The 20,556-nt window shown below is 40.3% G+C and overlaps 1 protein-coding gene across 1 annotated transcript; it reads left to right on the top strand.

The window, feature by feature from the left end:
* The first annotated feature begins 16,823 nt into the window (after positions 1-16,823).
* On the top strand, positions 16,824-18,020 carry LOC115995140. The gene has a single exon (XM_031119585.1). The coding sequence runs from the start codon at positions 16,824-16,826 to the stop codon at positions 18,018-18,020; it is 1,197 nt and encodes a 398-aa protein (XP_030975445.1).
* Positions 18,021-20,556: the final 2,536 nt, after the last annotated feature.

Consider the following 20,556-nt stretch of genomic DNA (forward strand, 5'->3'; position numbering starts at 1 on the left):
ATTGTCACAAAAACTAAACTCTTCGAATTCGCTCTATTTAATGGAAACTATGAAATTGTTGATGAAGTTTTAGAGAAGCTTTGAATTTGCTCTATTTACTCAAAGGTTTTAGAGAAGCTTGTTGTCTTCACTGTGCAGTCATTTTCTACCTTTGGCCCCTTTCCTCTCTCTCTAAGTAAATAGTTCTTTATCTTTAAGTTCAATTATTGTCTCTGGATTTTTTTTTTTTTTTTTTTTTGTTTCTTTCATTTTTTTATCATTTTCACTAAGGTTTATATCTCTCTTTGTGCAAATTTCTCAGTTAGATTTGATTTTCTTATTTGGAATACTAATGGGTTTGTGCCAATTTAGGAATTTTGCAACTTCAATGGTTTAATCTATATATATATATATATATATAAAACCGAAGCTTTTGAAGCTTCCACAATTTTCCATGTCAGTACATTTTTTAAATATAATATAAAAACAAATTAAAAAAAAAAAAAAACATAAAACTGATGTCACGGGAAATTCAGCCACATAGTTAGTAATATATAAATCTCTTAAAACCTAAACCTAAACGTAAGGACTAAATATTTATGCGCCTTCTCTTGCATAAACCAAATACATCAGGAAAGCAAGACCTACTGGTTTATGGAGAAGTTGTATATAGGTTTTCGTTTATGGAACAGTTGTAAATATTTATACCTTTGAACTTCTCTTGCTTTCCTCATGCTTCACAGATTTGACTGGTCTTCAAGTTATAGTATACCAATTGAATAGCTTTATTTTACTAATACTTCTGTCATTCTTTGCAGTCTCATGCTTCACAGATTCTTGGTTTTAAATTTCAATATGAACTGATTCCAATTTTTCCCAAGGTCAGGATGTGTCGTAGGTTGACTGGTCTTCAAGTTATAGTATACTAATTGAATAGCTTTATTTTACTAATACTTTTGTCATTCTTTGCAGTCTCATGCTTCACAGATTCTTGGTTTTAAATTTCAATATTATTAGCGTATGGAAGTAAATAGTCCTATACCGCAAAATTCTTGGTTTTACATCAGTTCTTTATCTCAAAGATAAGGCTTTTATTTCTACCGCAAAAACTATTTAGGTATGTATCCCTTGCAAGCTTACATGAACTTAAATTGTCTTTTAATATATGCATGCTTTATTATTTTCCAATAGTTTTCCCGTGCAACGCACGGGTTAGCGACTAGTTTTTATTGATTTTCATTCCTTTTTATCATCATTGTCTGATATTCTTATGCATAAGCACGGGTTACAAGCTAGTTCTTCTAAAGGTAATCTCTTACATTCTTCTAGTGAAAAATTAGAAAAATAATATATCCTATAGGTTGACACCACAAAAATCAACCCTAAAACCCATATTTTTTTTTATTGAGCATCGATTTTACTTGGGAAACAAAACCATTTATTCATGGGCTTCAATTAGTTCTATGGATAAAATTTTTCTTGCCATCAAACAAGAGACCTAAGTTCAAATCCCGTTCATACCAATCAATATATGTATGGACTTTGTTTTTTTTTTTTTTGGAAATCATAGTATCTGTGTATCTAACTAAGAAATATTACTTTTGAAATGAAAAATAAAAAATAGAAAGTATTATCATTTTAAGTGACATTTACGGTATAAAAATGTCAATTTATTGTGTCGGTAGCATTACTTTGTGTCTTTAGGTCCCCACGCTAAAGGGAGTCTTATTTTCTTAGTGTCATTGGTAAAGATCTATCAATAATGCTTTTTATTTTTTAAATTTTTATGGGATCTATAATGCTTTTGAACCATCGTTAACAGGTGATTTGAGCAATGTATGATTTATCTGATAAAAAATTAAAAAGGACGTGCACATTGATTTCAAAAAAAGAGAAAGGACAAGCACTTTGAAAAGGCAAAGACTTTAGAGGAGACTTTATTAAGTAAAAACATACTTTAGAGGGGGTAAAAAAAGGGGCAATCACAGTTATAACTGTAAACTATATCCTTCATTTATACTTATCATCCTAAACTTTTAGAATACACAATTATCTTCCTAAACTATAACTTGTGTTTCACGTTACATACTACCATCAATTGAGTTATTAACTTGGAAGGAAAAAGTATGTCAAGTGTGACTTCTGCATAAAAGATTGACATGTGGATCCCATAGTTATGACACTCACAAATTAGTCTCACATAGATACTTCTAAACACACCCAACACCCCAATTTTTATTTTCCTATACAACACATTAAAATAATATATTTACACATATATACAACACAACTTTTATTTTCCTAGAGAGTGAAAGAGATGAAAGAGAGAGAAGTGGGAATAAAATATATTAAAAACTTATACCATTTTACTACTGTGGGGCCCAATAATTTATGGGCCAGGCCCACTTGCTCATGGGGAGTCCAAAGGCCCAAGCTGAAAAAAGGTTATGGCCCGAGCTCAAAAATATAAGGCAAAAAATGGCTCGGAGATGCAGCCGAGGACAGTTTAGTCCTCGGCAGACCCAAAGCTCCATTGAGAAAAGGGATATAAGAACAAATTTGTAAAGGAGATGAAAAAGATCTTGGGGAAGTTATCCTTACTACCCTTCCCAGATAAGACTCTGCACCTAACAGAGCCGTATTCTTCAGCTTTATCAACCATCCCCAACAATTTTGGGATTAGACTGATCGGACAAATATCAGTCTTGTAAAGGTTGACCCTACACGTGGACGAAGGAGAGCGAACGCAGGCTAGTATAAAAGAAAAAGTAAGTGAATCTGGAAGGAGCTCTCCATCCCACCTCCGAAAAAGACTCCATGGGTGAAAACACCTTAACAACACATGCACATCAGATAAAAAAACCCACCGTCGGGTAACCGGGGTAAGAACTGAATGATCCTCGAATCAAGTCCGAGGAGTCCAACCCCATAGGATGCGACGCTGAGGGGCTTAAATGTTCAAACCCAACTCCTTTTCCTACAGGAATTCCTCTAAAATCAAGACCGGAACATCGCCCCATGACCAAAGGCAAGCTTTTCAAGCCCACTCTCTACAAATCATATTGTGAGGGATCTTTCATGTGCAAGCCCAACATCCTTATTGGGCCTCAAAGGAATCGTGTCCCTACAATTGGCGCCGTCTGTGGGAAAGCTTGCGCGTTAGCGCAGATGGCGGTGGAGTCAACTCTCTAGCAAGCAGAAATTCCTGGGGTTTCCTCTGTCTCCGGCGACATACAATGGTTGCTCCGACATAAACCTCTGCTAGGGGCTACGCCTTGCAGTGCTAAGGGTGCGGGCATCTCTAGGGGCTTCCGGTCTCAAGCCAACTCTCCCCGTCCTGGTATAGGGGCTTATGGTCGAAAAATAAACAAGTACAGAAAAGAAATCTCACAAGTTTTGGACAAAACCAAGGCCTTGCATGGTCCTCGGACTCAAGCCTATGGGGAAACCAAGTACAGAAAAGAAAAAATCACAAGTTTTGGACAGAACCAAGGCCATGCATGGTCCTCGGACTCAAGCCTATGGGGAAACCAAGTACAGAAAAGAAAAATCACAAGTTTTGGACAGAATCAAGGCCTTGCATGGTCCTCGGACTCAAGCTTATGGGGAAACCAAGTACAAAAAAGAAATCTCACAAGTTTTGGACAAAACCAAGGCCTTGCATGGTCCTCGGACTCAAGCTTATGGGAAAACCAAGTACAAAAAAGAAAAAATTACAAGTTTTGGACAGAACCAAGGCCTTGCATGGTCCTCGGACTCAAGCCTATGGGGAAACCAAGTACAAAAAAGAAATCTCACAAGTTTTGGACAGGACCAAGGCCTTGCATGGTCCTCGGACTCAAGCCTATGAGAAAACCAAGTACAAAAAAGAAAAAATTACAAGTTTTGGACAGAACCAAGGCCTTGCATGGTCCTCGGACTCAAGTCTATGGGGAAACCAAGTACAAAAAAGAAATCTCACAAGTTTTGGACAGGACCAAGGCCTTGCATGGTCCTCGGACTCAAGCCTATGGGGAAACCAAGTACAGAAAAGAAAAATCACAAGTTTTGGACAGAACCAAGGCCTTGCATGGTCCTCGGACTCAAGCTTATGGGGAAACCAAGTACAAAAAAGAAATCTCACAAGTTTTGGACAGAACCAAGGCCTTGCATGGTCCTCGGACTCAAGCCTATGGGAAAACCAAGTACAAAAAAGAAAAAATTACAAGTTTTGGACAGAACCAAGGCCTTGCATGGTCCTCGGACTCAAGTCTATGGGGAAACCAAGTACAAAAAAGAAATCTCACAAGTTTTGGACAGAATCAAGGCCTTGCATGGTCCTCGGACTCAAGCCTATGGGGAAACCAAGTACAAAAAAGAAAAAATCACAAGTTTTGGACAGAACCAAGGCCCTGCATGGTCCTCGGACTCAAGTCTATGGGGAAACCAAGTACAGAAAAGAAAAATCACAAGTTTTGGACAGAACCAAGGCCTTGCATGGTCCTCGGACTCAAGCCTATGGGAAAACCAAGTACAAAAAAAGAAAAATTACAAGTTTTGGACAGAACCAAGGCCTTGCATGGTCCTCACGGACTCAAGTCTATGGGGAAACCAAGTCATAGTGAAAAGAAAATCACAAGTTTTTGGACAGAACCACAAGGCCTTGCATGGTCCTCGGACTCAAGCCTATGGGAAACCAAGTAACAAAAAAAGAAAAATTACAAGTTTTGGACAGAACAAGGCCTTTGCATGGTCTCGGACCTCAGCCTATGGGAAAAACCAAAGTACAAAAAAGAAAAATTACAAGTTTTGGACAGAACCAAGGCCTTGCATGGTCCTCGGACTCAAGTCTATGGGGAAACCAAGTACAAAAAAGAAATCTCACAAGTTTTGGACAGAATCAAGGCCTTGCATGGTCCTCGGACTCAAGCCTATGGGGAAACCAAGTACAAAAAAGAAAAAATCACAAGTTTTGGACAGAACCAAGGCCCTGCATGGTCCTCGGACTCAAGCCTATGGGGAAACCAAGTACAGAAAAGAAAAATCACAAGTTTTGGACAGAACCAAGGCCTTGCATGGTCCTCGGACTCAAGTCTATGGGGAAACCAAGTACAGAAAAGAAATCTCACAAGTTTTGGACAGAACCAAGGCCTTGCATGGTCCTCGGACTCAAGCCTATGGGGAAACCAAGTACAAAAAAGAAAAAATCACAAGTTTTGGACAGAGCCAAGGCCTTGCATGGTCCTCGGACTCAAGCCTATGGGGAAACCAAGTACAGAAAATAAATTTCACAAGTTTTGGACAGAACCAAAGGCCTTGCCATGTCCTCGGACATCAAAGCTATGGGGAAACCAAGTACAAAAAAGAAAAAATCACAACTTTTGGACAGAACCAAGGCCTTGCATGGTCCTCGGACTCAAGCCTATGGGGAAACCAAGTACAAAAAAAGAAAAAATCACAAGTTTTGGATAGAACCAAGGCCTTGCATGGTCCTCGGACTCAAGCCTATGGGGAAACCAAGTACAAAAAAGAAAAAATCACAAGTTTTGGACAGAACCAAGGCCTTGCACAGTCCTCGGACTCAAGCCTATGGGGAAACCAAGTACAGAAAAGAAACCTCACAAGTTTTGGACAGAACCAAGGCCTTGCATGGTCCTCGGACTCAAGCCTATTGCATGGTCCTCGGACTCAAGCCTATGGGGAAACCAACTACTTGTAAGGAAAAACTACATTACATGGACTTTAGAATCTATCCGAGGAAAACTCTCCACTAACAATTGGGTTAGTTCCTGAATTGCGAGGATTCTCAAGTCTGCTTTCGGATCTGCAGCACCAAAAAGATCGATGCAATATAGAGCAATATGTCGTCTGAAAAACAATCTGAGTTCTCTACTGCTCAGTCAACTCCTCGGATGGATTATTTGGAGATTATCATTCTCGGACGGTATTCTCGCACTTATCACAGAATATTCAATTGTTACTTCGGTTAGTTTCCTAAGTTTAACTTACTATGAATAATCGTCGTAATGCCTGGTAGTGTTGGTAAATTAGAATTAGTTGAATTATGTTTCAAGGTTTCCCGCTCTAAGTATCATTAAAGAAACACACATATGGAGCACACCCTTTCACAAAGTAGTGTTGCAAAAAGAATAGTATTCAAAACAAGTAAATAAATTTCCCTTTTTACTAAAACAAAGAAATAGTACAGCGTACAATGAAAAGCTGGAATCAGCTTATGTCAAAGCTCACTGCATAATCGAAAGGAAAGATACAAGAGAATAAGATAAAGCCGAGGAGGTAGCACAGAGGAGAGGTTGGCTACTGCTTCAAAACCTTGTTCTTCCTCAATGCTTTTGCGTGCCCATAACTCAGGCAGCAAAAGAACCCAACTTGAGCCTCACACCGCTGAAGGAAAGGTGCAGGGAGCCGGAGGTTGAGGAGCCTTCACCAAAAATTTGCCTGCAACAAGGCAAAGGTGCTGGTGGCAGAGAATCTTTCTTCTGACACACCAAAATTCTGGCATGAACAGAACCTGCTTCGGATTTTGACTAAAAGAGGGAGAAACGCCCTTTCCCCTCTGTCGAAACGGAATATTCCCTTGAATTTATGCCTCCTTTGCCCGTACCTCGCTATTTTGAGTCTCAGAAGGACACGGCTCCTTTGTGGCGGAGAGAGTTCCTTTTCCCCAACCCTCGCCTCAAACATGATGTACTAAGGGAGGAAACTGAAGGATTTGTGCGTAGGTAAAGCAACTTTCTCTCCTATTTATTTAAAAAGATAAGGTGGTGGCATTTAATTCACGCAGCGTCCCAAGGAACGCTACAGACAAAATGTCTCCGGCTCGATTTCCAACGCCGTCTGCAACCCTGAGATTAAAGGAGTCTCGTGAAGGCGCACCTCGAACACTGGGACGCTAAAAAGTACCGCGTGACCTAAGACTACGGAAATACCTCTTAATTTGTGGGCCCAGTAAATTTGCGGCCCAGGCCCGTTCTACATGGGGGCCCAGGGACAGAACCAAGGCCTTGCATAGTCGTCGGACTCAAGCCTATGGGGGAACCAAGTAAAAAAAAAAAAAAAAAATTACGAGTTTTGGACAGAACCAAGGCCTTGCATGGTCCTCGGACTCAAGCCTATGAGGAAACCAAGTACAAAAAGAAATCTTAAAGTTTTGGACAGAACCAAGGCCCTGCATGGTCCTCGGACTCAAGCCTATGGGGAAACCAAGTACAAAAAAGAAATCTTACAAGTTTTGGATAGAACCAAGGCCTTGCATGGTCCTCGGACTCAAGCCTATGGGGAAACCAAGTACAAAAAATAAATCTTACAAGTTTTGGACAGAACCAAGGCCTTGCATGGTCCTCGGACTCAAGCCTATGGGGAAACCAAGTACAAAAAAAAAAAAAAAAAAAAAAAAAAAAAAAAAAGAGAAAAATTACAAGTTTGGACAGAACCAGCCTTGCATGGTTCTCGGACTCAAGCCTAGGGGAAACCAAGTACAAAAAAGAATCTGACAAGTTTTGGACAGAACCAAGGCCTTGCAGGTCCTCGGACTCAAGCCTATGGGGAAACCAAGTAAAAAAAAAAAAAAGAGAAAAAAATTACAAGTTTTGTACAGAACCAAGGCCTTGCATGGTCCTCGGACTCAAGCCTATGGGGAAACCAACTACTTGTAAGGAAAAACTACATTACATGGACTTTAGAATCTATCCGAGGAAAACTCTCCACTAACAATTGGGTTAGTTCCTGAATTGCGAGGATTCTCAAGTCTGCTTTCGGATCTGCAGCACCAAAAAGATCGATGCAATATAGAGCAATATGTCGTCTGAAAAACAATCTGAGTTCTCTACTGCTCAGTCAACTCCTCGGATGGATTATTTGGAGATTATCATTCTCGGACGGTATTCTCGCACTTATCACAGAATATTCAATTGTTACTTCGGTTAGTTTCCTAAGTTTAACTTACTATGAATAATCGTCGTAATGCCTGGTAGTGTTGGTAAATTAGAATTAGTTGAATTATGTTTCAAGGTTTCCCGCTCTAAGTATCATTAAAGAAACACACATATGGAGCACACCCTTTCACAAAGTAGTGTTGCAAAAAGAATAGTATTCAAAACAAGTAAATAAATTTCCCTTTTTACTAAAACAAAGAAATAGTACAGCGTACAATGAAAAGCTGGAATCAGCTTATGTCAAAGCTCACTGCATAATCGAAAGGAAAGATACAAGAGAATAAGATAAAGCCGAGGAGGTAGCACAGAGGAGAGGTTGGCTACTGCTTCAAAACCTTGTTCTTCCTCAATGCTTTTGCGTGCCCATAACTCAGGCAGCAAAAGAACCCAACTTGAGCCTCACACCGCTGAAGGAAAGGTGCAGGGAGCCGGAGGTTGAGGAGCCTTCACCAAAAATTTGCCTGCAACAAGGCAAAGGTGCTGGTGGCAGAGAATCTTTCTTCTGACACACCAAAATTCTGGCATGAACAGAACCTGCTTCGGATTTTGACTAAAAGAGGGAGAAACGCCCTTTCCCCTCTGTCGAAACGGAATATTCCCTTGAATTTATGCCTCCTTTGCCCGTACCTCGCTATTTTGAGTCTCAGAAGGACACGGCTCCTTTGTGGCGGAGAGAGTTCCTTTTCCCCAACCCTCGCCTCAAACATGATGTACTAAGGGAGGAAACTGAAGGATTTGTGCGTAGGTAAAGCAACTTTCTCTCCTATTTATTTAAAAAGATAAGGTGGTGGCATTTAATTCACGCAGCGTCCCAAGGAACGCTACAGACAAAATGTCTCCGGCTCGATTTCCAACGCCGTCTGCAACCCTGAGATTAAAGGAGTCTCGTGAAGGCGCACCTCGAACACTGGGACGCCAAAAAGTACCGCGTGACCTAAGACTACGGAAATACCTCTTAATTTGTGGGCCCAGTAAATTTGCGGCCCAGGCCCGTTCTACATGGGGGCCCAGGGACAGAACCAAGGCCTTGCATAGTCGTCGGACTCAAGCCTATGGGGGAACCAAGTAAAAAAAAAAAAAAAAAAATTACGAGTTTTGGACAGAACCAAGGCCTTGCATGGTCCTCGGACTCAAGCCTATGGGGAAACAAGTACAAAAAAGAAATCTTACAAGTTTGGACAGAACCAAGGCCCTGCATGGTCCTCGGACTCAAGCCTATGGGGAAACCAAGTACAAAAAATAAATCTTACAAGTTTTGGACAGAACCAAGGCCTTGCATGGTCCTCGGACTCAAGCCTATGGGGAAACCAAGTACAAAAAAAAAAAAAAAAAAAAAAAAAGTTTTGGACAGAACCAAGGCCTTGCATGGTCCTCGGACTCAAGCCTATGGGGAAACCAAGTACAAAAAAGAAATCTACAAGTTTTGGACAGAACCAAGGCCTTGCATGGTCCTCGGACTCAAGCCTATGGGGAAACCAAGTAAAAAAAAAAAAAGAGAAAAAAATTACAAGTTTTGTACAGAACCAAGGCCTTGCATGGTCCTCGGACTCAAGCCTATGGGGAAACCAACTGCTCGGATGGGGAAAGTCCCCAGCTCAAATACTGTAAAACGTTAAGGCCAATAAAAGTGTTAGGATGATGGTGGGGCACTCCACTATTCGGTAGCCTAAGGGGGCTGTTCATTTTTGCGGGTGATATGTCTTCGAATGATTACTTCCTACACCGCATAGAGTATCCAGTTCTAATCTCGGCATTGTTTCGGGCAAGTATCGTTATTCACAGGTACGCATTGCTATGTCAAGCAATTCTGTTAAAGTTATGGTGACATCTTTTTATTAGCAAGTATTTTGGCCTTAGTTGTCATCGATTCAAATGCTATATTATTGTGCCGAGCAGCGTTTGCAAATTTGTAAAAACATAGAGACAGAACATGCGAAGTAAAATAACAACAATTTTTATTAATGTGAAAAATTATTACAATGTACAAAGAGGGGCTCAAACAAGCCTATACAAAAGGTGAGCTGCCGAAGCAACACTAACATCCGCAATACAGATAAGTAAACAGTCAGGTGTCTTTTAAACTCGTCTTCAAAGTCTCTCCAATCTCTGCCTCAGTATTACTCATATTGAAAGAAGAACCTTCTTTGGAAAAAGATGAAGGAGAAGGAAGAAGAGGATGGAGGAAATGAATGAGGAAGATGGAGGACATGAGTAAAAGAAGGAGGAGAAGAAGAGGGAAGAGATGAAAAGAAAGAAAAATGAGCAAAAGAGGGAGAAGTGAAAGCACCAGGATGGATCTGGTGCTGGGAAGACTAAGAAAGGGAGGCGGAGGGGCCACCAGTGAACAAAGAGAAGAAGAAGCAGAGGCGCTTAGTCCCTACCTCGTTCCTGACTCCTAACACACTGGGGTCATATTAGGTATGCTCGTAAGAGAGCGGTTGGTTATGATGATGGGAATTCTCGACTCAGTATTACTCATATTGAAAGAAGAACCTTCTTTGGAAAAAGATGAAGGAGAAGGAAGAAGAGAATGGAGGAGATGAATGAGGAAGATGGAGGACATGAATAAAAGAAGGAGGAGAAGAAGAAGGAAGAGATGAAAAGAAAGAAAAAGGAGTAAAAGAGGGAGAAGTGAAAGCACCAGGATGGATCTGGTGCTGGGAAGACTAAGAAAGGGAGGCGGAGGGGGCCACCAGTGAACAAAGAGAAGAAGAAGCAGAGGCGCTTAGTCCCTGCCTCGTTCCTGACTCCTAACACACTGGGGCCATATTAGGTATGCTCGTAAGAGAGCGGTTGGTTATGATGATGGGAATTCTCGACTCAGTCACGCCGAAAGTTTGACGTGATGAACCCCTGCTTCGGATTTGGCTGAAAGGAAGGGGGACAAATCTTAAGTCTCCGCCATCCTTGCCCTGACCGAGTCATTTCGAGCTTCGTTAGGACATGGCGTTTCTGGGAGGGAAATGGTTTTTTCATTGCTTACTATTATGCTGAGTGTATTTCAGGTTAAGGTATAACCGGAAAGTAAAAGCAAACTCCGGAAGGAATCTAAGGGTTTCAAATTTTGGGGGGATTAAAGGGATTCATCTGTGGGAGAAACAACTCTTGTTTCTCCTCTTTATATAGGGGACGAAGAGGAGAATACTTAATGTGTTCAGACCCCCGAGGAAGTCTGCAAACAAGAATACGCCCGTTTCGTTCCCCCACGCCATCAATAACCGTTAAATCTGGGAGGTCTCGTGAAGGGGAGATATTAAAGACGCGCTTCGGATAACCAAACGGCATAGGCGCATCATGAAGAAATTAAGAGGAGCATCTTGTGGATCGGTACACTTCCTGGGCAGGTGAAGAGTCGCCAGCGTCAGTCAAAGGCTGAATTAAGTGAGTCGTAATGAAGGCTTGGTATTACCAAAACCCCCCACTCCAACCAAGATGTTGGACAGCAGGGTTTTGAGGGGCTATTGTGGGGCCCAATAATTTATGGGTCAGGCCCACTTGCTCATGGGGAGTCCAAAGGCCCAAGCCGAAAAAGGTTATGGCCCGAGCTCAAAAATATAAGGCAAAAAATGGCCCGGAGATGCAGCCGAGGACAGTTTAGTCCTCGGCAGACCCAAAGCTCCATTGAGAAAAGGGATATAAGAACAAATTTGTAAAGGAGATGAAAAAGATCTTGGGGAAGTTATCCTTACTACCCTTCCCAGATAAGACTCTGCACCTAACAGAGTCGTATTCTTCAGCTTTATCAACCATCCCCAACAATTATGGGATTAGACTGATGGGACAAATATCAGTCTTGTAAAGGTTGACCCTACACGTGGACGAAGGAGAGCGAACGCAGGCTAGTATAAAAGAAAAAGTAAGTGAATCTGGAAGGGGCTCTCCATCCCACCTCCGAAAAAGACTCCATAGGTGAAAACACCTTAACAACACGTGCACATCAGATAAAAAAACCCACCGTCGGGTAACCGGGGTAAGAACTGAATGATCCTCGGATCAAGTCCGAGGAGTCCAACCCCATAGGATGCGACGCTGAGGGGCTTAAATGTTCAAACCCAACTCCTTTTCCTACAGAAATTCCTCTAAAATCAAGACCGGAACATCGCCCCATGACCAAAGGCAAGCTTTTCAAGCCCACTCTCTACAAATCATATTGTGAGGGATCTTTCATGTGCAAGCCCAACATCCTTATTGGGCCTCAAAAGAATCGTGTCCCTACAACTACAGTACCATAATAAATTTTAGCACTATTGTAAATTTTTTTGCAATTAGAAGATCGGGTAACGGGTTTGATTTGTGCTTTAATGTTAAAATTCACCAATATATACCATTTGCAAGACCCAATGCCAATACTTTTATAAAATGATATAGAATAATTGATAAAGTATTTTTTGAGATGGTAAAACAGAATAGTTTAAAGATAGCGGATGTGAATGTTACCAATTTTGACTGATGAATGATTTTTGTAAATACCATTTAGTTTTTTTAATGAGGCTGATGAATGATCCTTGAACATACCCTCTAGTTTTTTTAATGAATGAGAATATTTGATCAATAGTAGGTAGACGACGTACAACACATGTTTGAACAATAAAGCTACAAATTTTTTTTGAATAAATAAGAGTAGACCGCGTACAACACATGGTTGAACGATAAAGCCACAAATTTTTGTTTTGTTTTGTTTTTTTATGAATGAGAATATTTCAACAAGAGTAGACCACGTCAACACATGGTTGAACAATAAAGCTGCAATGCCAATGTAGTTTCGTAATTGAAGGACTTTGATTGACTTAAAAGGAAAAAAAAAAAAAAAAAAGACTGGAAAGAAAGATAGAAGCTTTTTTTTTTTTGGTTTAATTTTTAATTTTTATGAATGAGAATATTTGATCAATAGTAGGTAAACCATGTACAACACATGGTTGAACAATAAAGATACAATTTTTTTTAATGAATGAGAATATTTCAACAAGAGTAGCCCACGTAAACACATGGTTGAACAACAAAGCTGCAATGTGGATGTAGTTTGTAATTCAAGGACTTTGATTGACTTAAAAAGGAAAATAAATAAATAAATAAATAAAAGACTTGAAAGAAAGATGGAAGTTTTTTTTTTTTGTTTTTGTTTTGTTGTTGTGAAAATATACTTTTGGTCCTTACATTTTGGGCATATTTTCATTTTGATCCATAATTTGATTTTATGCCTATCTTAATTCCTGAAAACGAAAAATCATGTCCATTTTGATCCATGCTGTCAACCCAGAAACACAAAATGCATATGTGGCAAACGGAACGCAGTGTTGGCATGTTAGATGCTGACGTGGCTAATAAAATAATAATAATATTTATTTGGCATTTAAAAAATGCTATATCAGCATATAAATTAATAAAAAAATAAAAAATTTTAATTTTAACTGAAAAATTCAAAAACAAAAAGAAAACAATACAATTTTTTTTTTCAATTTTAAATATTAATTTATAGTAATTATCTCTATTTTTCTTGAACTTTCTTAAGAAACAAACACTAAATTAACACTCCTTCTCACTCTATTTTGGTGTGTCTGTTTTTTTTTTTTTTTTTTTTGACAACTTGGTGCATCTGTGTTTGTATCTATTTCATTTTCTTCTTTCTTTTAAGATAAGCCAAAAAAGGAAAAAAAAAAAAATCTTAGGTGAATAAATTTGTGTTTTGATTCTTTTATTTGGAATACTTATTATGGGTTTGTGTCATTTTAGGAATTTTGCAACTTCAATAGTTTAATTTTTATTGATTTTCATTCCTTTTTATCACCATTGTCTAATGTTCTTGTGTATAAGCACGGGTTACAAGCTAGTTCCTCTAAAGGTAATCTCTTATATTCTTCTAGTGAATAAATTAGAAAAATAATAAATCCCATAGGTTGACACCACAAAATTCAACCCTAAAACCCATATTTTTTTACTAAGCATCAATTTTACGTGGGAAACAAACCATTTATTCATGGGTTTTAATTAGCTCTATTGATAAAATTTTTCTTGTCATCAAACAAGAGACCTAAGTTCAAATCCCGTTCATACCAATCAATATATGTTTTTTTTTTTTTTTTTTTTTTTTTTAAACCATAGCATCTGTGTATCTAACTAAGAAATATTACTTTTGGAATGAAAAATAAAAATAAAAAGGAAAATAATATCATATTAAGTGACATTTATGGTATAAAAATGTCAGTTTATTTTGTCGGTAGCATTACTATGTGGCTTTAGGTCCCCACACTAAAGGGAGTATTATTTTCTTAGTGTCATTGGTAAAGATCTATTAATAATGCATTTTATTTTTAAATTTTTATGGAGTCTATAATGCTTTTGGACAATCTTTAACAAGTGACTTGAGCAATGTATGATTTATCTAATAAAAAATTAAAAAGGGACGTGTATATTAATTTCAAAAAAAGAGAAAGGACACGTACTTTCAAAAGGCAAAGACTTTAGAGGAGACTTTATTAAGTAAAAAAAATACGTTGGAGGGGGTAAAAAAGGGGCAATTACACTTACAATTGTAAACTATATCTATATCTTCCGTTTACGCTTATCTTATCATCCTAAACTTTTAGAATGCATAATTATCACCTTAAACTATAATTTGTGTTTCACTTTACATACTACCATCAATTGAGTTATTAACTTAAAAGGAAAGAGCCGGTTAAGTGTGACTTACATGACTTCTGTATAAGAAATTGATATATGGGCCTCTTAATTATGACGCTTGCAAGTTAGTTTCACATAGATACTTTCTCACAATGGTGAGGTCCATCATTAGTTTTTTACCAATTTTGAGTCTTTGACTGATAAATGATTCTTGAAAATTCCCTTTATTTTCTTAACAAATAAGAATATTTGATCAAGATTTGGTAGACCATGTACAACACATGGTTGTTGGTTTTATTTAAAAAATAATGGCTGACGCTCGTCCGAAAAACCGAAACCTCTCTAGGGAAGAGGAAGCCGAACTAGCTAGGAGCAAGAAGAAGGTCAAGGACATTCATCATGCTGATTTCATTTTTGGTTCTGCCGAGAAAGGATATTCCCAGGAGTTCCAGAATACGTGGGAAGCACCAAAAACATCTTTTAAAGAGAAACTGGTGGGGGAAATACCAGGGGCCTATGCCAAGGCTTTCGATTTTACGGATTTTCTGGACTTGGATGCGGATTCAGATGAGGAGATGGATGAGCTTCGTGAGGGTCTTGTGGCGGTTAAGCTAACTAGGGAAACCAAGCTACGGATTAGGAAGCCGTGGTCAAACGCTTTGATCATTAAGCTTTTTGGCAGAAAGGTGGGATTTAGTTTTCTCCAAAACAAACTAAACCTCATGTGGAAGCCAACCGGAAGACTTGACTGTGTAGATTTAGGCGAAGATTTTTACTCAGTCAAATTTTCTTTGAAAGAAGATCTGGAGGCTGTCCTCAAAAATGGACCGTGGTTCATTGGCGGCCATTTCTTATCCATCCGTCCATGGGAGCCCTTCTTTAAGCCTGCAAGCACAAGCGTTTCTTCCATTGCAGTCTGGGTTCGGCTACATAAGCTTCCTATGGAGCTATATGAATCTGAAGTTTTACAACAGATTGGAGGAGCCATTGGAAAGGTGCTTAGGATAGACACCCACACAGCTTTGGAGGCTAGGGGTAGATACGCTAGGCTCTGTATTCAGATTGATATTGACAAGCCTCTTGTTAACACGATCCTTATAGGGAGATTTGAGCAGCCGGTGATATATGAAGGAATTCACAAACTTTGCTTCTCTTGTGGAAGAATAGGACATATGAAAGAGGCATGTCCGTTCACCATTAGAGGTCCTAGTTTGCCGGTGAAAGACAAACCGGAAAGTGAAGAAGCAGGGGACGGTACAACTCAACCATCCAAACCACGCGAAATGCATGACACACCTGGTACACTGCCAGCTAGTGGATTGCCAGAGGATTATGGTACAGGTACGGAGGATGATAGGTACGGTCCCTGGATGTTAGTGACACGAAGAAAGGTTGGGCAGAGAAGGACAAATTCCGTTAATACTCATGCGGGTTTGGGGTCACAGCCACATGACAAGAGACAAGGACAGCTGGGTGGGTCAAAAGAGTGGGTGAATGGTATGGATAGTGTTTATAATGGGCCTCACAACAAGAGACAAGGACAGCTAAGTGGGCCGAAAGAGTGGGTGAACAGTATGGGCAAAATGTATAATGGGCCATTTGAAGTGGGCCGAGAGGATAACATTAGCAAGGAAGGGGTGAGTGTGAGACCAAATATCAGAACTAGTGCTTCGGTCAAGAGTAAAAAAGATATTGCAAGAAACAAAGCCACTAAGTGGAATGTCAAGGAAGACGCTGGAAGCTCTGGGAAGGGTGTAGTTAACAATGCGCTGAAATGGTCATCTCTTAATACCATAGGCGATGTGGGAAAGCTTGGTGATCAAGTCCAGTTTTCGACAACTAGTGGTGCCGATGTGGGGAAGCCATCTTGGAAGCAGTCCGGTGACGGCGGACAGCGCAAGGACAGGGATGTTAACAATCACAAATCAGGATTGGGGGTGGAATCTTTAGCCACGATGGTAGGTTCAGGTGAGAGGGTAGAGGTTGGTCTCCCAAACATCACAAATCCCAATTTTGTGCAAGAAGTAACCAATGAAGGCGGCCTTGAAGAAAATGATGCTGATCGGCCATATCAACATCAAGCTCATGTTTACACTCATAATAATGCAAGGGGTCAACGCTCAAGAGGTGATGAGGGGATCGGTTATGGGTGTCCTGATACTCTTGCTGATTTTGTGCCCAGGAAAGGGGAAAATAGAGGAGAGTTTGGAGGTGATGGGATGGAATTGGAGGTGGAAAGTGAAGCTACTACCCTTTGTTGATGGTTTTCTTTCCTTTTATCATCTGTTATCTATGAATATAATAGTGTGGAACTGTAGGGGCGCTCTGAAGCCCAATTTTCAGAGTTATGTTAGGGAGCTGGTGAGGAATCATAATCCTGGTATAATGGTGGTCATGGAAACTCGTGTAAGGAGAGACAAAGCTAAGGAAATAACTGATCGTTTGCCTTTTGACGGTGCTATTCACACGGAGACGATGGGCTTTGCTGGTGGCATTTGGCTTCTTTGGAACTCAGATAGGGTGGAGGTTGTCCAGCTCGCTAACACGGAGCAGGAAATTCACGTGGAAGTCAAGGTATTACCTACAAACTTATCTTGGATTTTTACTGCTGTATATGCTAGTCCTAGATGTGTAGAGAGACAAGTTTTGTGGGGAAATCTTTCCAAGGTTGCTGAGCTACATAATCTGCCTTGGGTTATAGCTGGGGACTTTAACGAACCCCTCATTGATGAGGATAAATTCGGGGGAAGGCCGGTTAGCATGGCCAGGTCCCTTCTATTTAAGGAGTGTCTTGATAAATGTAATATGGTGGATATGGGGTTCAATGGGCCAAAATATACCTGGACTAATAGAAGGGAGGTCAGTAGCCTTATTCAAGAGAGAATAGATAGATTTTTCATGAATCCTAGTTGGTGTTTGCTGTACCCAGATGCTAAAATTTCTCACCTTACGAGGTGCCATTCGGATCATTGTCCTGTGTTAATGGAAACTAAGCCTAGGGGGCAAATGTTTCTTACTAGGCCTTTCAAATTTCAGAGCTTTTGGCTCTCCGATCCCTCTTTTCCCTCTGTGGTGAACCAGGCTTGGAGACAGCCACGGAAACTTAGGGATGCAATAGACACCTTTGCTCATCAAGCTAGCCTGTGGAATAAAAATCATTTCGGTAATATCTTTCATAAGAAGAAAAGAATCATGGCTCGATTAGATGGGGTTCAAAGGGTTTTGGCTTCGGAACCTTCTGCATCTCTTGTAAGCCTTGAGAATCATCTTATCAAAGAGCTGGATGTTGTTTTGGAGCAGGAAAAGGATCTGTGGGCGCTTAAATCTAGAATAAACTGGATGGTATTGGGGGATAGGAATACTTCTTTCTACCATGTATCTGCGATTACCCGGAGAAAGCGCAATCTCATTACCGCAATTAAAAATGAAGTGGGGGATTGGTTAATGAGGAGAGGGAAGTTGCTGCCCATATCAGGGAGGGTTTCATGAAGCTTTATACCACCAGCCAGGAGGCAGCAACTGGAGATATAAAGCTTAATCAAATTTGGCAAGTTAAACTTTCAGAGGATGAGAAAGAAAGCATAAGCCATATGGTGACAGATGAGGAAATATTCACAGCTATGTGGTCTCTAAAAGCTTTTAAAGCTCCCGGGCCTGATGGATTACATGCGGGGTTCTTCCAAAGGTTTTGGCACTTAGTGGGAGGATCAGTCAGAGAAGAAGTAAAGTTGGTGTTTAGGGAAAGGAAGGTTCCGGATTACTTGAATAAAACCAATATTGTTCTCATTCCGAAGAATCAAGGGCCTGAATCCATTAGTAACTTCAGACCCATTAGCCTCTGTAACTCGGTCTATAAGATTGTTTCCAAAATCATAGTTAGCAGAATCAGACCGCTTCTTGATCAACTTATTTCTCCAACTCAAGCGGCCTTTGTGCCAGGAAGAAGGGGGGTGGATAATGCAATTGTTGTTCAGGAGATAATCCATACTATGGGGAAAGCTAAAGGAAATGTGGGCTATATGGCGCTCAAGATTGATTTAGAAAAGACCTATGACAAGCTTGAGTGGAGCTTTATTAAGAGTATGCTTAGTAGATTCAATTTCCCGGAAAATCTTATAGAGCTTATGATGAGTTGCATATCATCTGTATCTACTTCTATTTTGTTTAATGGAGGAAGCCTTGACTCTTTTCAACCTACCAGAGGCATAAGGCAGGGAGATCCTTTGTCCCCTTACATTTTCATTCTATGCATGGAGCTATTGGGCCAACTTATCCAAGAGAAATGTGAAGCTAAAGTTTGGTATCCGGTAAAAGCTTCTAGGAGTGGCCCCTCTTTCTCTCATTTGTTCTTTGCAGATAACTTAATGTTTTTTGCTAAGGCCAATGCTGAAAATTGTGTAGCCATTAGTGAAGTGCTTGATAACTTTTGCAGCCTATCCGGGCAATCAGTGAGTGAAGCCAAGGCTAGGGTCTATTTCTCTCCAAACATCGACCCTAGTGACAAAGAAGCCCTCAGTGATATCCTTGGCTTCCAGCAGACGGAGTGTTTGGGGAAATACTTAGGATTTCCTATTAAGCATAAAGGAAATAGCAGTCAAGATTTCAATTTTGTTCTTGATAGAGTGAAGAGCAAGTTGGCGGGGTGGAAGGCGAATCTCCTATCTATGGCGGGAAGGGTGGTTTTAGTTCAAGCATCTTCTTCAGCTATTCCAGCCTACGTTATGCAAAGCAACCAGCTGCCTGCAAGAGTCTTGGAAGGCATTGATAGGGTGAACAGAAATTTCTTATGGGGTTCAAATGAGAGCAAGGGGAAAATGCATTGGGTAGGGTGGCAGAAGGTAACCAGACCTAAGGAAGAAGGGGGCTTGGGTCTTCAAACTGCAAAAGGAAGAAATACGGCTCTCTTGGCAAAATTGAATTGGAGATTTCACTCTGAGACTAAAGCTCCTTGGGCTAAAGTGCTTAGGCATAAATATTGTAATCATCAAAGACTAAATTCCAGAAATGCTAGAAGCCTGCCAAGCTCCAGAATTTGGAAAAGCTTAAAGAAAGGAGAAGAGACGTTTAGGAAGGGAATTAGATGGCTGCCTGGCTCTGAAAGTAAGCTTGACTTTTGGAATGATAGTTGGTCTACTTTTGGTCCTTTGAGGAAGACTATTCATGGTCCTTTGACTTGGGAATCTTCGATGCTAAAAGTTAAGGATGTTATAGACAGTACAGGCTGCTGGAATTGGAATATGCTGTAGATGGTTCTTCCTTATGAGATCATTGATGAGCTTAAAGCTACGCCTATTCCTATAGTCTCCAGAGTGGAGGACAAATTAGCTTGGAACTTCTCGCCGAGAGGAGATTTTGATCTCAAGAGTGCTTATCTTCTAACTATTGATTCCAGAGGGGCTGCTCCTTTCAAAGGCAATTGGATTTGGAAATTAAAGACTATGCCAAGAATTCAAGCTTTTCTATGGAAGTGCATGCATAATAGCATTGGAGTGAATCATTGCTTATTGGCTAGAGGAGTTCAGGTTGAGGCCGTTTGTCCTCGCTGCCATACAGATACAGAATCCATTCTTCATGCCTTGCGTGACTGCCCTGTAAGTAAGAGGATATGGCTGCAGCTGGGTAGACAAGCAGCAGAACAATTCTTTTCTAATCATAATTTGCAGGATTGGCTTAGTGTGAATGCTAAAGCAGATCAACATCACAGCTCAGGTCAAGTCCCTTGGTTCCAGGTTTATCTTTTTGCTATTTGGATGATATGGACAGATAGGAATCAACATGTGTTTAAGAACAAGTCTCTCAATCCGAATCTGGCTAAAGTAATTTTGGACCGTGCTCTAGAGTTCCAGCTTTGTGCTTGCAGTCAATCAGCCACTAAAAGGATGACGTTGAGGAGTATAAATTGGGAGAAGCCGAGGAATGGTTGGCTGACTCTTAACACAGATGGGTTGGCAACAGAAAATTCTAGGCTGGCTGGTGGAGGTGGATTAATCAGAGATAGTAATGGCAAGTGGATAATTGGTTTTGC

The sequence above is a fragment of the Quercus lobata genome, chromosome 1, assembly GCF_001633185.2.
Source record: "Quercus lobata isolate SW786 chromosome 1, ValleyOak3.0 Primary Assembly, whole genome shotgun sequence".
In the NCBI taxonomy this organism is placed as follows: domain Eukaryota; kingdom Viridiplantae; phylum Streptophyta; class Magnoliopsida; order Fagales; family Fagaceae; genus Quercus; species Quercus lobata.

Bases quoted from the DNA above. Each gene is read 5' to 3' on its own strand.
- LOC115995140 (XM_031119585.1), top strand. From the start codon at position 16,824: ATGAATATAATAGTGTGGAACTGTAGGGGCGCTCTGAAGCCCAATTTT.